Raw genomic sequence first — 17474 nt, forward strand, 5'->3', positions numbered from 1 at the left:
ATTTTTTTTCTCTCCAATGTCCCTTGCGGGGCTCCGTACTTTGGCGATAGTGGGATCCTTTTAACAGGAAGAAACCTCCAGCAGAGCCAGGCTCAGGGAGGTTGGTTGGGGTTGTTCTATTTGGTTAACAATTAACTTGTAACCCGCACGTCCAACCATTTCTGTATTACTATAGGGTCTTCACCTTACAATGTAAAATACCTTGAGCCAATTATTCTTGTGTTTCACTACAGCACTAAAATTGAACTAAGCTGAAACTTGACTGCAGAACTCTGTAAGGTTGTGGCTTGATCTGCTGAAAACTTCACATATTGCCCAACCATGATCTATAACTTATATCATGCTCTTATTGGATGCTAGCAACAGAAACGTGTTAAACTTATGTAGCTCGAGAGAGGAACGGCTCGAGGCATCTGCACAGGAAACAATTCACTCATCCCTTTATTGCTGATGGTTCCCAGCTCTGATCGCCTTTACTGTGTTTACCAAGGTGTTACATGTCAATCAAGGGTCTCATCTGTAATCACTTCAACTTTGCCAAGAAGGTGAGAGGATTGTCTGATTATCGAATGCACACGAGCTTGCAGGTAACTTTAGAGAAGAGAGAAGTAAGAGAACAAACGTGGATCTTTACCTTATAGTATAAAGCACCTTGAGGCAACCGTTGCTGTGATTTGAATGTGAACATGTGGCCATCTCAGTAGCACAATATTGCAGTAGTTTAGTTAGTGCATGCAATGGTGTCGTGGTTACTGCATTCACTGGGCACAGATCAGTCAGGAATGGCTTTAAAGCTGCCAAACAAACCATGCAGCGCTACCCGCTGTGGCGACCCCTTGTGGCAAGAGAGAAAATGAACGTTTTTGTTTCAGTTATTAGAAGCGAGATATGTTAGACAAGGTGTTAAAGCTGTGAGTTAGAATCTGAGTACAGCACAGCATGGAAGCATATGTAGAGAGCCATGTACGTACCAAACAAAGTGTAAAAGGTTTCCTGTTGTTTCACAGATCCTCTGTAGCAGCAAGAAACACACCTACACTACACGTCAATCCTTTCCCTCTGTTCCCTCTGTAGTGTCTGCATACAGGAAAAAAAGTAGCTTTTCATAGTTTATTCCTTCATCTCTTTCCTTTCTTCTGGCCATCCCTCCTCTCTGGTCGATGCACTGGGCTCTGTGACAGTCATTGTGGGCTGCATACCCGGCAGACCTGTCTGTCTTTGAAGTCTCCTCTTACTGCCACGTGTTTGTGTATGTGTGTTAGCTGGGGTGACACTTGGACAGCCCCTGAGAAGGTCTGAAGATAACTGTGTCTGGAAACCACGAGAGACTGCAGCTGAGTTTGCAAGGATGTAAAATACAAAAACAAATAAGATAAATAAACGTAAAGGATGCAAAATGAGAAAACTGAATCCTCACACAGCCTCACATCCTTAAAACCTACGACCTACCTTGTTGTTGAAACAACAAGACCTTAAATTCTGTTGACATGCTCCCCATCCTCACATATATATCTAGGTCTACCGCCCTGTAAAAATAAACGGGACTCCAGAGACAGCTCAGACAACCCAGAACTGTCATAAATGAGGATCCAAGTCCCAGATCAAAGGGCCCGCCGCCGCCACTTTGAGCTCCCCAGTCCTGGAAACGGGGCCGCCATCCCGCCCGAACGGCCTGCGTGGCGACGACAGGGAGCTGCGCTGCAGGGAGCGCAGCAGCTGGCTTTGACAAGTCTGAATGGGACTTAATCCTGTGGAGGTGTTGCGGACTCCTCGGCATAAATACATTCACCACGGGGAGCGCAGGACTAGAATATTCTATTAAAGATTTAAGCAGCCAGATGGGGGAGGATGTGTGCATGCTTGTGTACGGGTGTGTGGAACAGTCTCGATCACCCAAAGTTAGAAAACACCCGAGGTGATTCTCAGTCTCCCTCAGGTCACTGTGCTCTGTTTGCAACGTCCTGTGAGGGTGTTTGTTTGTACGCTGGAAAGTAGGATAGAAGAAGAAAGGTGGATTGGAGACAGAACAAAGGGGTGTGTGTGTGTGTGTGTGTGTGTGTGTGTGTGTACCTGTGTCTACTTTCCCTGAGTGTGCAGTGTGGTGTTGCTCGGAGGTCAGTTGGGGTTAAATTGGTGAAATTGCAGCAGGGACAGAGAGCGGAGAGGCGACAGGAATGAATGAAATCAGTGCGGCGTGTTCAACACTACGACAAACACCGGGCAGCGGCACAAAGAGGAGGTTGTGCCACTTCCTTTTAAATCGCATGTGATCATTTTAGGCCAGTTTAGCCTGCTTGGGCTGACGCTATATCACAGAAACATTGGGAAATGCTGCGACAGAGTGCCGGGAGAAAAGATGTCGCAAGAAGTGCACTTCCATAGAAATCTTTGAGCTTGCAAACTGTTGCATATCCACTCAAAACGCTTACAATGGTTATAGCACTCATGCTTCAAGGCTGATGTGCACTTAGTGGACTTTTGAGGAACTGCAACCCTTAACTGCAAAGGCTTCATTTTACAGCTCCAAACAAAAGCTTGACTCTGGTTTCTCACTTACTCAGCTGGGCTGAGGTCGGTTTACGTTCAAGAAAACTGATGAGTTAGGAGTCTCGATGCCATATTAAGAACTATTAAATATACTGTATCCGTCCAGCGAATGAAATTTCCCCATGCGGCATTAGGTGTCTTGTTTTAATCAGCTGGAGGAAGTGCTCGAAATAAGTAGCCTCACTCCACTGGATACGAGGTACGATGAATCTGAGATGTAGTGAAATGTGTTTGTGACAGACGGCGATGACAACAGCTGAATTAGAATAGCAGTAGGCAGCAGTGCGTGGACGATAGGAGAAGAAGGAAATACAAAAGTCATTCCGAGGATGGGGATTATTCCCTCTAGAGACCAGCGCTCCTGCTACACCCATAATGCATTATGTCTCCCTGTGATCTCTCACCTCAATTTCAACCTCTAGAAATGGATCTGTTCCATTTGAATAATTCACCATCAATTTCTCTTCCTGTCGTTTTCCTCGGTGCAGTCCTGTCTCTATCCTTTCCTCCTTGGGCCTGGTTTTTTTTTCCTTTTTATGTGCCCTAAAATTATCTAAAAAAAGATCACTGAACTGTCAAGCGTAAAGATGTATCACACCATTCTCTCTCCTTCCAGAGGTCTTCACATCTTTAAGCGCATCTTTAAGTTTGCATTGAGCTTCCAGCGCTAATACAATCGCCATTTGTAGGAAATACTGTCATATCATTCATGCTGACAGGCGACAGAGCATTTTTGTTACTTTGGTGAGGTAGTTTTATTTTTGTTACTGTTCGAATGCTATTCTCTGAAAGGAGGATGGCCCCTTTAACAACTGTACACGCTGAAAAACAGAAAAAAGGCGGCCCATGTATTGTCGTATTGTCCGCTGTCAAACAGAATAAACACATTGATTGCACACACACTCCACACAAAAGCTGCACAAAAGGATTTCGAAGGTTCGTCAAAGTCTTTGTTTCAGCACAAAGACAGGTCTAAAAGTAAAATGCGATTTCACTCAAAGGAACGTGAGCCCAAAAACAGCCCAGTTTTAATCCCACATCAGAGGCAAGTAACGAAACGAATAACAGTCGCAGAAGGAAACGCTTTCTTTACAGAATTTTTTGTACTTATCGTGTAAACACAAAGTCAACAGATCATTAAAAAGGATAACCTACGCAGTGCACGATACTCACGACAAAGCACGGTCCAGCCGAGGTCTTCAGACATTCCTCCAGGAGTTTCATTCTGAGTCGCTGCAGCTCTGGACTGTCCCACTCCTCTGGATCGACCCCCCAGTACAGGTCCACCACCTGAACACGCAAACAAGCAATTCTCAGTTTTAATAAGAACAAAGACAAATTAGAGACATGCAGAATCATTATTGTTCTGGAAATTGTGCCTTGCAGCAGCTTAATACTTTATAATTCATTACCAGTTTAGGCAAAATATATTATTATTCCCATCTGCACTCATTTAAATTCGGTGCTACTTTTGGAGCTACAGTTACTGTAGCATGGCTCATGACTCAATAGCTTGTAGAACCACCTTCAGCAGCAATGATTTTATCAGTGTGTCACATGGTTGTGGAGGATTTTTAGCCCACTTTACAGCGCTGCTGCCTCAGTTCATTGAAGTTGCATTTCAGTCACGCTGAGGTCTGGACTTTGACAGCAGTTTGATTCTTTTCTTTTTCAGCCATTCTGTTGCAGATTTGCTGTTGTGCTTGGGCTCGTTGTCCTGTTGCATGACCCAGTTTCAGCTCTAGCTGTGGGACAGATGACCTCACATTTGACTCTAGAAAACACTGGTGTACAGAGGAGTATATGGTCAATTCAATGACTGCATAGTACCGAGTTCCTGTGGCTGCAGAACAAGCCCACTCCTCCACCACTGTGCTGACAGTTGGTATACCATGTTTATTCTGTAATGCTGTTCCTGGCTTTCGACAAATATGGCGCCGTGCATTACGGCCAAACGTCCTCACTTTAGTCTCGTCCGTTCTAAAGGACGTCGTTTCAGACGTCTTGTTGCTTGTTTAGATGCAAATGTGCAAACCTAAAATGTGCTGCCAAGTTCTTCTTGGGGTGTTTTCACACCTGCAGAGTTTAGTCAGTTTGAATCAAAGTCAGGTTTGATTTCCCTTTGTGAACACAGTAATTACACCTGGGTGTGGACCAAAACAATCACACAAAGACTCTGTAGAGGGGGTGGTAGTGGCCCGGTACCGAGCTCTAGAGCAGTCTGTTTATGGTGTGAATTTGATTTGAGCCAACTACCAGGTGTATGCTGAAAATTTAAGCTAAACACCTACCGTACACAGGTATGCTTCACTTTCTGGGATGCACCAGAGTACTATAGATGTGCAGAGTATACAAATCGTCAGTACGGGCCAGCAACTAACCATAAAATTAATGTAAATTCTCCCTGTATTTATTCTGTCACCCACAAACAAAAGAAACTAAACCAAAGCTACAACTTTACAAACGCATCAACATCACGAGTTCGACCAATGTAAACCAACTACAGGTGTGAAGACCATCCGACTGCCAAAATGTATGCTTTAATAAAGGTGCTCACAATTACTGATGATCAGTTAAGTGTATTTCTTAATTCCTATGGAAGCAGTAAGGGTGTAGTTTTTATAGAAAACCTTTCAGAAGAGAGCAGGACACAACAGCAACACTTATGATGCCACATCAAACAGAGTGGGTTGCAAAGCAGCTTGCAGTGGTAAACGAGCCATCAGCTGAGGCGGGCTGGCATTAAGCTCAGTCATCATTATCTAACATCCTATAGCTTACTTAAACTAATCTCATAATCAGTCTCCATAAGAAAAGAATAAATAATTCACTGAAGCGTTCTCCTTTTCTTTTAAAAAAATAAAACTATGGATTTCGTGCTGTAGCTGGAGAATATTTGCAGATCCCAGAAAACTCTGTTTGGCAATAATTTAAAAACTTACAGAATGGCCAGTTTCTGTGGACACACTGAAGCATAATAAGCTTAGCCGTATAAAACAGAGGAAATCATTTAACCAAAGTAGTAATGTATTCACGGAAAATTAAGGAAAACTGATGCCAAGTTTTGTCATTTCACAAAAGGGACCACGTATAATTAAACAAAGCAAAACGTCTCAAAAGGGGATCAGCGGGCTTAAAGTCTGCAAATCGGTTGAAGCAAAGCCAGTACTTTCTTTAAACACACACATACACACACCTGCTTGCTGTCAATGAAACCCACTACACCAGTCACACACACACTCATCCTCCCTCAACACATTTGTCACAAGTTTTGGCAGTTGAGACAAATCCAACTATAAACACGCCGCAGGGAGGATTTCTCAGTAGATGAGGGAAGGCTGAGGGAACGCCTGTAAAGATGTGAGTGTGTGTCTCCACCACGATGCTGCTGGTTCAGGGCTCACCAACTACCATCTTCCTGAAATCAGCCCGCTGGATTGGGCCTGACTTGTGAAGGCTCAAGAATAATGGATGGATGGATGGCTACACATGATGGCCTTTTACTACTTGGAGCTCACGTTTCAGCAGCCTTATTGTATGAGCATCATCCCATGATTCATCCCTCTTCTGCTGCTCGTAACTAGCTGTTTTTCCAGACTGACTGCATGCTTGCTGAGCGTAAGAGGCAAAAAGGAGGTTTTTCAGAGGGTTGAGATGAAGCCAAAGTGATACAGCATCGCTGCTGTCTTCCTTCATGCTCTGCTGCTCACCACACTTGCTAGTTCAAATGAGTTTAGCCTGGCACAATGACTGACACATCCGCAGCTTGGCAGAGAACAGCAGTGACTGGCAGGCCTATATAACTGGACAGCAAAGAAATTGAGAGTGTGGGACAGTCTGGGAGATATTCGCTTCTCCCATTATTGGTAAGAGCAGCAGGAGGGCTGGAACTACGCCTCAGCTCATCTGCTTGATTGTTGTGCACCTGTGAGCAGCTGTATTACTGTGAAAGGCGACAGCTGTCAACAGCATATTTATTTCTTCCACAGCCTCAGGCAGGCAAATATTATCATTGGAAAACAAGCCAGTTGCTCTAACCACTCAAGTTTAAGATGCTATAACCAGAGAATATCTTCTTTTTTTGTTTTAGCTAGATGGTAAATAAACAGACTGTACATGAAAGACGGAAACTGCTTCCCATGTTGAAGCTAGTAGCCTTGAATATGCTTTCTATGTAATGGCCAGCAGGGGGCACATCTTCTGGTTAAAAAGAGAAACGTTTGCAAAGAAGTCTATAAACTCCAATGCTCTATTTTGTAAGTGATGGTCTTATTTAAATTAACAGACATAATAAAGGGGGTTTAAAAGTTAGCTAGTTTCCCCCTATGATTGTGCAGTGTTTGTTTAATTTGTAAGAGCTGCAAGAGTAACATCCCAGGGAAACCGAGTTAACGATAAAAACCCTGAAAACCATAAATTTCACACCCGAGCTTCAACTCTCGCAGCCCGGTACCAAACGACTCCGGGGTTTTGGGACCACCGGTATAAAACAAGGATGTAGATTCTGGGTTGGAAATCTGAAGCCAACAAGGAAGTACCTTAAACCTGCATTATATCAGAGACCACCAGACTGCGATTGAGACCCAACCCTCTTCATCACAATACAATTCCTTAAAAAACGCTAACCACGAATGTCCAAGTCCATCTTTTAAAAACAGTTTATGACAAAAAGACAAATTAATTTGGCACCGCTTGCATAAACATAAATAACTGTGGCTTTCGTTAGAGAAAGACCCTTTACCTTTTCCTCAACTACCAGAAGACTATAAGTTGAAAAAAGAAAAAAAACTGGAAAAAAAACCCCTATCCCACTCGTTAGTGGGAACACATGATTAGCATCCGTCGAGTTGGCCTGTAGTGTAAAACTCATCATTTGGCATCATCAGTCACTGCGTATCAGCGCCACTAATCTACTTCCCATGGCCGTGTGCGGGGGACGGCAATCGTCCGCGTGTTGACAAAGACCGGAGGGAAGAGGAATGAAGTGAGATGAGCGCCCCTGATTACGATAGGTTCCTACTGGGCTTCAGCAGGTGATTGGGGAGGATGCACTGTAATTAAAAGCTAAATGACGACATTAGTCATATCTGTTCACTGCGTGCATGTGCGTGGGGGAGGATATACTGATTAAATTTGCCCCGTCACCTGCCGCGCTTCACCGGAGTACAGAGGGATGGGGAGAAACAACAAAAACAGTCAGGGGGAATGTCGATCCAAAACAGGCAAGGACACGTAAATGAAGTTAAGAGGGAAAGCAGTTGGCTGGGGGAATAGTTACGAAGGCTTATTGGGTTAGATGAAGAAAGCTTCCAGTGGGACTGGATTTGGCTGGAACCGTTTCACAGTTTTCTTGTGTCTTTTCGCCCTCCTTCTCGCTTTTTCTTTTATGCCAACTTTGTCTTTGCCGTTCCTCTCTCTGATAGCTTTCCCTCTCCCTACGCTTTCCCTAAACTAGAGTGGTGGGGGTGCCGTTGCTTACGTAAGAGATGGAGCAGCTTCTGCTAAGCAGCTTTCTAATGCCCTTGGAAGGCGTTTGCCCGTGGCGGGTCAAGAGCAGGAGAAGCCTTTTTTTCCCCTGTTTTTTAATGTATTGAATGTCGGACTATTAGACTTTGGGATTATGCAGGAAAAGCAGGAAAAAAAGGGCCTGTAATCAAAAAACCCCACCAACAGAAGCACTCTCAGGCTAAAAAAAAAACAAGGGTAAAAATAGATACAGTTCTAACATGAATATATGTTAAGCTCTGTGCTGCAGGCAGTTTTATTAAGAATATGTAGTAAATCTCTAAGAATGTTTGATGAATACCGGCCCATTTTGGAAAGCTCAGGTTTAGCACCCAATGCATACCCAAATATACATTTCTTGCAGTGATTTAAACACAAAGTGGCCACCTAAGGGGCGATGGGGTTAAGCAGAGATTTTGACTTTTATGTTAGCTCTCTTAATGCCGTGGTTACTTTCTTATTTTAGCAATGATAAGAGGTTAAACTCTCGACTCTAAAGGCTAAAGCTGTCAATAATGAAGGCAGAGAGAAGATGACTTTGAGGAAAACCTGTCAAGCACTGACACACCGGGGTAATTTGGGCACAGTGTTTCAGATGTTGCAGCTCAGCCACCGAGAGCTGTCAAAAGTGTGAGGTAATAAGATCAGCAGCAGAAGAGGGAGTGGGCTTTTAGCAAAAATGGCTGGGGAAGATGTATATTTTATGGCAGAGGGTTCTGCACGGTGCACTCCGAGGATGCCAGTTTCCTCAAACAAAATCACATTTCTTCTTATTAAGAGGCTGTCGAACTCTGCGCTGGGACCAGCGTTCCTAATGCGAGATGAGGTTTGTTTGCTTAATGGCGTCCACAACAGATGGAAGTGCTTGAGAGCTAAATGAGAGCGGGCGCAGCTTGGGAAGCTCCTCAAACCAATAAGCAAAACCCAAAAGAAGGCCTGTTGACCAACGTGGGTGTACTGTGGAGTCGTAAACAAAGGATCCATTTATGCCAGCTGGCCTGCGCGCGCTGCTGTGAATGAGAATAAGTCTGCTTCTTGTAAGCTAAATACCTCCGTGCCTGAAGGCGGGGGGAGAGGAGAAGCAACGGATGTGACAGGATGAAACGCAGGAGGAACAGGATGAAAGCCAGGAGCTGGGTTGCAAAGCTGCTTGCAGAGGTGCAGCAATTGTGGGCCAGCCGAATGCACCGATGTGCCTCAGTTTCTAAAACTTGTCTGAAAGTGTGCAGTTGCCTCTTCTGGGAGGTTCAAACTTGAACCACAAAGCAAAATATCTGAAATTAAATTATTATTCCTGCAGCTAATCTCGCCTTTGGGATTCCTCAGTCTTTATCCTTTTGATTGTGGAGTCAGGATACCTGGCTTGGGAACTAGTATGCTATGAGTGAGGACAAAGAATATGCTTCTTTTTTAGACGTCCCATGGCCCAATCAATGTGGAAATGTCTGCAGACGGCAAAGAAACAGTTATGCAAAACATAAGCAGTTTGAGATGAATTAAAGTGTTTCAGAGACTGTATATCCCGGGGCATACAAGCTGTTTTGCATTTTAACCACTCATAAACCTGACAGCACAGACTCGGCAAGTGTAAACACACCGCTTGCGCTTGTGGGAACCAGTTGCTCTGAGTCTATTCATTTCTCTAATCGAGGAAACATTGCCCAAAGAACATCATCTGGCTAACATCGCTCTTTTAATTTATTTATTTTTTGCGCCTCTTAGTTAGGCTGGCCACCGGCTATAAGAAGGTTGAGGTGAGCTCAAACCTCCCGACGGTTAAGAGTGCAGGAGATTAAGCGTAGGTGTTGCTGGATGGCATTTGGAAAGCAAATGTGAGCAGCTTATATTTAGTGATTCGTGTAAATATGCAACGTCTTAATCATCATCACGCAAATATTAGAATAAGGTCTGTGCTTTTGTGATTACAGCCCACCCTCACTTATTTTTCTGTCCATCAAATTTCCCACAAACGCTCTCCTCTGAAGCATCTGACAGCAGCGAACATACAACCGTCGTGGCGGAGGTAGGGGTCCTGTGTTTGTGGAGTGAATAGTTCTCTATGTGACTGGAGCTGTGTTTTATATTTGATTCTGATTATCTTTGTTGGTTGTCGTATCGGTCCTGTGGGGGCTGTTTGTTGGTATGCTGACATGTTTCCGTTAGAGATGAAAGAGATGTGAACGGAGATGGCGGCCTGCTGCCCACGTGTGAAGGCACAAAATCTGGAAATATTGGCATCCAGGTAAACAGACGGAGAGTGATAAATAAACCAGAAGTCCTGCTATACTTATAGGCTTTTTGAAATGCTTTTTATTACCAGAGTTTCGGTGGGAAGACACGGAAGGAACGTGATTAAATGTCTCCCGGGAAATCGCTTCTGTCCAATTTTACCTGCGTTTTCCCGCAAACTCGTGCACGGAAACGGATTAAAAAAAAACTTTTAAGCGTGTGACATATTTCGAGAGCACTACATCTTTTCCGAAGAAGCCAAATTGACAGCCCCACCCCTCGTTTTAGCATAATAGAATGCATGAATAGGCTTTTTAATCATCGCGGAACGTCGTCTCACCCCTCATCTCGTCTCTCGTCGTGCCGCTTGTGTTGGGAGATGTAAAAGCCGTCAGAGTGACAGCCGCTGAGCAGATTTGCGCAGCTGTGGCCAGAAAACTTTTATTGGAATTGCACTGGGTGAGTGTGTGTGTGTGTGTGTGTGTGTGTGTGTGTGTGTGTGTGTGTGTGTGTGTGTGTGTGTGTGTGTGTGTGAGAGACGGCCAGTAAGTTTGGCAACCACATTATTAACAGAACCGCTTCCACTGGCCTCGAGATTCAGTTTGACTTCAGTCTGTGGGAGGAAGCGATTGTATTGTTACATGATTTATGAGACTAACAAATGCAAGATGGGTTGGAAGTAAGCGGGCTGGGTATTTTAGAGCAGCACGAGATGAGAAATTGACAATAAAAACTGGACTAAGGACCAAATCTATAGGCTAATCAATGTGGTAGGAGGAACCGGTCGATAACGGCGAGGAGGACTCTCGCTTATGACCCCCGACAATAACACTGTGGTGTTTTTCCTTTTTCTTAAAAGGCCTTTGTGGAGATTTTGTGAGCCTCTAACATCAGATCCCCACTGAACCAATCCGAACTAAAGCAGAACACCGTAACCTTATGGAGGCAGGCTTGGACTGCTCAGCATTAATTTTGATTTAGGCGTGTCTAATAAGCTGAAAAGCCATCAATGCTGGTTTGATCACCAGAAAAGCTTATTATTGTCAAGTGCTGCAAATGACCCGTCTTTTAAAATCAACTCTCTTAATATGTTAGAGTACTAAGTATATAGAAGTATATTTGTTAGCAGCAGACAACATATAAGCATGAGCAGCTTCACAAAAACTCACAAAAATATAAAACAAGGGACATTAGAACTCTATTAAGATGCAAGTTACCAATATATTTATTATCCATCTATTTTGCTGGTGGACAGTATAAAGGATGGGTGTAGCACTGTGATGTCATCCATTGGTTTGGGAGTGAAAAGTGTCCTCATATGGATGAAAGGGTGGAAAAGTAATTTATCAGCTAGTTTGGTTAAAAAGCTGCATTTATAAACTGCATGAATGCAAAGCTAAGGCTAGGTCCACACGAACACAGGTGTTTTTGTATAAACAGAGATTTTCCGTTTTAGCTTTTTTTTTTTAAATTTAAAAATGTGCACTTTTGAAAAAATATCTCCGTCCACATGTAAAGGCTAAAAATGAAATGTTGGCCAATCAGAAGTCTAGAAGCCTGGGATGGAAAGAGTAAACAGGGTTTTGTACCCTCACAAAACCTTAAGTAGTTCTGGAAAGTGTTTGTTTTTCTGGAAAGACAGATAATTTTGTGTTACTTTTCAAGTGCCTTCATGATTTCAAATGTTATTAACTGAAGACAGTATTTTAGTTTGGAATGAACAAAATGCACACAGCATACATAAATTGAATTTTCAAAAAAAGTCAATTTTGTTAGAAACCGACGTCGGGATTTGGGTTGTGAGAGCTTCTGTGTTGAATGTTGAAGCCACGTCCGAAGTTCACTCTGACGCCTCTGTCTTTCTAAATGGAGGGACAGTGACGCGTAAGTGTGTAAAAACTGCTGATTAACCGCCATTGCAGAAATTTAACCCCTGTAAACAATAACATCGCGTGTAGCATGACATAAAAAAAACGGCGTGAGTAATTCTCCGTTTTCCTCGTCCATACCTAAACGCAAAAAGTTTTCGAAAATCTCCACCCTGCAAGGAGTCTTTAAAAATCTCCGTGACCCAAAACGCCGTTTACGTGTGGACGGAGCCAGCCTCAAGTGGCCATTAAAGGAACTGCAGTTTTTGCTACTTCTTTGTTCTTTGCGTGCATGCACAAGTCGTGCTCTGTTGTCACTCCGGCAGGTCATGCATCTCTCAATTTTTGTAACCTTGCTTGTTTGCTACTGTAGCTATTTTTTAAAATAGACAAGCTTGAGGCAAGACTGTGAACGAGTCCACCTGTACAGGCATTTATACGATGCCCATATGGCACCGAACTCCTGGTGGAAGATCTGCAACGGTGATGGGAAAGATTTGAAAACGGACCAAAATGTCGTAACAGTGACTATAAATGGACGCGGCTGCGTGATGATGTCACATTGGTGCAAAAGCAACAAATGTGTTGAGCATAAATGGACCACAACCCTGGCAATTTATGTAAAAAAAGTGATCACACACACATACACATGGGAGATGAAAGAGAGAGAGAGAGCAGGAAACATTGGGAATAAAAATGGTTAAAAAGGGATCATGGCACCTCATCCCCCCGCTGCTGTTGAGCGTTGACTGAATGAGGACGCGGCCCTCGGCCCCTGGGCTGGATTTTCGTGCCCTATCCGCCCCCGCATCTCCTCAAATCCATCCTCCATCAGGTTCTGGATAGAAACTGAGTCAACTGCTGAGGGACCTGGGAGAATTGGGTTTCGCCAACCTGGCATAGTACATGTGTGTCAGTGTGTGCCAGCGGAGAAACGAGGCGCGTGTGAAAGGGGAGGCGGGATTATGCATAAATTACAAATCAAAGCAAAAGAAAAGAGAAATGGAAAAAATGTCTTCGTCCTACAAAATCCTGTGTGTGGAAATCATGTATGGTTTCACACGTGAAAGACGTCCTCGCCACAACATCGTATCAACTAGGAAAAATCATGATCAGGCTCCAGTTTTATCCAAGGTGTTCTCACATGGTGTGGGTGAAGTTGAGGTGTGGGGGGTTTGGTTGAGGAGGAGGATGAGCAGCGTAAGTGAGTCATAGTATTAACTCCCAGGCCTTCTGCTTAATCACTTCGGCTCATGCTGCATCACAGCGAGCTGAATCACCAGACAGACACGTGGCCACGGGTACCGGAGCCAAAACGTCTCTGCAACACTTTGCTTCTTTTATCTTGTAATTCTCCGTCACGTCCAGTCATCTCAGAGATGCTTGTAATACTGGAAACTTGTGTAATTCATGTAAGGTTACTCAGCTCGCCGTAGGGTTAATTATACTGTATATTCAATGTAGGTTTTTCTCCCAATACTGTGCTGTGTACTTTGCTACAACAGTGTAATGAATTTGTCTGCGGTTGAGCACATATAATACAGAATTTGGGAGAAAAAGTGCTCCGATGAATTCAATAATCACAGAAGACTGTGAGCTAAATAACAGCTGATGTTTAAAACATACAAATTTCCTAAAGGCAAGGAGTCTTCATTCCATGTTTGGAAGAGGCTTGCTTCTAAATTAGCAGTCACGTATCGCAGCTGTGAGCCGTGTCTATGGTTCACTACAAACTGTGACATGGTCAAATGCCGTCTTTGCAAATAAATCAAATCAAGTTAAACAAATGTAGTGTAAATCAAGTAAATGCTGTAGTGCCATTTTTAGAGCATTTCAACTTGCTGTACATCACTACAACCTTTATATCTCAAATTGTATTAATGTGTATATAATAAGTCCATTGTAAATAAACAACTTAAAAAGACAATAAACCATAAAAATAATAAAAATCGGGGTTTTTTTTTTAGTTGACATGCATCCAACAGTTTTAGCTAACAAGCTAATATGCAACTAGCATGTTTTGCTAACAATTAAATGTTTTTTATCAATACTTGTAGCTAACATTTTTAATTACTGGCCATTTTAATAAATAGTTCCCAATGTTGTATTCATACTGTTAGCTAGTTGTTTTACCTGTCAGAATATTTAGCTAAAGTTTTCACTTTATCTATACTGTAAGACAAAAATACAAACAAACCTTATCAACAGCTTACATGCTACTAGCTAACAATTTTGAACATTAATCCCGCTTTAAGCTTGCTATTTCAGCTACTTCAATCATGTATGCGTTCCTCTTTACACCATATTACTTTCTTTTAGTTAAAATTCATGTGCAAACTTGTTCAGGGCCCCTGAATTCTTTATGTACTGTGGTCCATTCTGCTGCTCCCTTATTTCCCAAGGGTTCGCCACAGTGGATGGATCCACATATTTGATTTGGCACAGATTTCACACCAGATGCCCTCCCTGACGCATCCATCCCATTTATCCAGGCTCGGGACCGGCACCAGGAGTACACCAGCTTGCAAACCCCTGAGGCTGGGATTGTGCCTTCTCTTTCCCATGCAAGGCGAATGTTTTAACCGTTACACCATGGAGCCACTGAATTCTTAATGTACTATGGGTTTTTAATCGTAGGCCACATTTAATATCCATTTCTCTGGGGTGGTCATTTTAAGTTTTATGATTAGAAATGATAAAATTTAAAACAAATGATAATTCATTATGGAGCCACATGGTAGTTTGCTTCCATAACCCCACTGACAATGAGAACATTAAAAGAGGATCTGGAAGTACCACAGTCACTGAAATATGAACGATACCCAAGTGTCTGAGCAACTCTTATGCATACAGGGGGAGATAACCTGAACACATATGTACCAAGATTTTCAGATGGTTTGTGCTTGGAGCTGTTTTGATCCAAACATTCCTGGCGTGAAATGAGAATTAGCTACCGAAACCCCGTTGATTACCGTTCTCTAAAACAATTCATGGGTCATAAGCCCCCTCATCGGAAACAAATCTCCATAAATCCTTCCAGGAACAATCTGAGGCAGCCCACCTGGATTTGTTAAGCAAACAAAACTCTGATAGGGATCTTTCTGTGAACACTGATGCTAATTTGCAATGCAAATGATCTCGATCAGTGGACACCGCAGGGAGAATGCAGCCGTCCTCTGACAACAACAAAGGGAAAGCCCTTGCATCATGCTGCCTTATCCATAGCTAGATTTGTGCCAGCCTTCACCGATGGAAACCTTATCTCTGCTGGCCTTCTGTCCGCTTAAAGGGACGGGCGCCTCTGCTAGCAGCTCCGGGGTTCCCTCCGGGCACCTTATAGCTGTGTAAGCTATGATGTAAATATGAAAGCACTAATGCTCTGGAAGTCACAAGAATCTGCAGCTGTTAGAAGGTGAAATGTAAAAAGAATAAATCAACGTTAGAAAGAAAGAGAAAGGAGAAAGCAGCCATTTACCTGGAATTCAATTCCATAATTCTCCCTGCAGAAGTCTCGTAGTTTGGGATAGACGTGCTCCTTCAGCGCGTTCCTCTCCGCCTCTGTGTCTAAAAATAGAAAAATGGATAAAATATTAAGAGGTGCACATTAAACCGTTTTTACTCGCAATCTAATGAGCTCCACGCCTGTGAAACGCCAGTGAAAATAATAATTTATTGTTGGGGATTTTTCCAGAAAACCATCACTTATTTCTCAAATGCATCCAAAAAAATTAGCCATTAATAATTACTATAATCTGCTTAATAACAATTCATATTTCTGCAAATCTGCCTCCACGCTGCCACAGTTTAGAATAGGGATACGTATTTAACGTTAATTGAATCTGGCTGTTACTTTTCTTATTCAACAAGTCGTCCTGCGAGCTGAGGGTCATGTATGTTTTTAAATTCCCTCTTTTATTCATCCAGAAGTTCAGAATCCCTAACAAGGAACAATTTTGCAATCACGTTATCTGCTTCTGTTTGATGCCAACCAAGGGTCACCAAGGTCACAAGTTTTGCGACTGTCCTTTACACAGCTGACAAAATGCTTTCACAGACGTAAGGATTCAGCAGCTTTCAAAGTACTCAAAAATCTACATATTAGGTGTCGCTTTAGCAATTTAGCATCTGAGTCTGAAAATTGAAGCTAATCCATTTAAGATCCTTAAACCCGACACGTAACATATTGCGCTATGTGACAAATTTTCGGGATGTTACGCTTTCAGCCATCCAAACGTTGGGAAAAAGGAGGAAACATGAGAACCGTTTGGACTCAATCTGCACGTGTACATGTATTTTACTTTAATTGCTTTGGAAAACACTACCTAACACCTTTCAGGTCATGGTTAGGGTTAGGGCTGGAATACACGGCACGCGTATCATAGGGACGCGGTTACCTTTCGCCTTCCCATGGGACGCCTCGGGACGTAACAAATTGTCGGCATGTTACGCGTCGGGAATGAGAACGCTCTGCTAAATCGCCGCTTTTTCCTACGGCCAGCAGGGGGCGACTGCTCTGCTTACACAAACAAGTCAGTCAATATAAGTCTGACAAAAAAGAGTTTTCATTTGATGTTTGAGCTGAGTAAACATTTTCCTTCATATTTTGAAGTCTTTACTCAAACATGATGTTCATGCTATGTTCACATTTAGAGGAAACAGTAAGTTTTCTCGGGGGCGTGGTCACCTAGTCAACAACAAGCAGCTAATGTACACGGGTTCATCGTATCCTTAAAATCAGCCAGATTCCCTCCTGAGCTTATGTCCATCTTTTATATACAGTCTATGCAACACCCATATGCAGGGATTAACAAATTTATTAGACCAGCTGTCATAATCTCTCATAAACTAAGAAAAAAACCAAACGTCTTTAAATTGATAAGAAGAATTGTTCTTTAGCATTAAAGACATCATTTAATTTACAGAGCTTGTGCATACTGCTGGATTAATCATTACAGAAACAAAAGATGATTTCAGTTATTTCCAGTACTGTTAATTTCAGGCAGCTGTGGTATAAACCTCACACTGGGACTGATAGTTTCACCTGTCAGCTCAAATTCAGCCAGTGTGTCAATGTGTATGTAACTCTCAAATGTGTACCTCACCTTTCTTTTGTTTTTACACCTATAAAAACATGATTAGCTAGAAGAGCCGGCAGTGTTCACACTCTTGAAGAATGTGGGATTATCCAGAATTACACAGGCAGTGATCATATTGGACAGTCAGTGTCACAGAGCGAGTGCCCAACGGCTTGTTTTTGTGTCCCACTTTCTTTCCTCCTCTCCCCTCTTTTTCACTATCTACCAAATGGTTACTGTAATTCATTTG

General features: G+C 42.9%; 1 protein-coding gene across 1 annotated transcript in view; it reads right to left on the reverse strand.

Annotated features, from left to right (window-relative positions):
- The window catches only part of nwd2 (NACHT and WD repeat domain containing 2), a 60923-nt gene that overhangs the window by 30218 nt on the left and 13231 nt on the right, over positions 1-17474 (reverse strand). The window contains exons 3-4 of the mRNA XM_026162138.2: positions 15625-15713; positions 3721-3837 (exon numbers count right to left, since the gene is read on the reverse strand). Of these exons, the coding sequence (XP_026017923.1) occupies positions 3721-3837; positions 15625-15713 (206 nt within the window). The remainder of the gene's footprint in view (positions 1-3720; positions 3838-15624; positions 15714-17474) is intronic.

Source organism: Astatotilapia calliptera, chromosome 3 (genome assembly GCF_964374335.1).
Source record: "Astatotilapia calliptera chromosome 3, fAstCal68.1, whole genome shotgun sequence".
In the NCBI taxonomy this organism is placed as follows: domain Eukaryota; kingdom Metazoa; phylum Chordata; class Actinopteri; order Cichliformes; family Cichlidae; genus Astatotilapia; species Astatotilapia calliptera.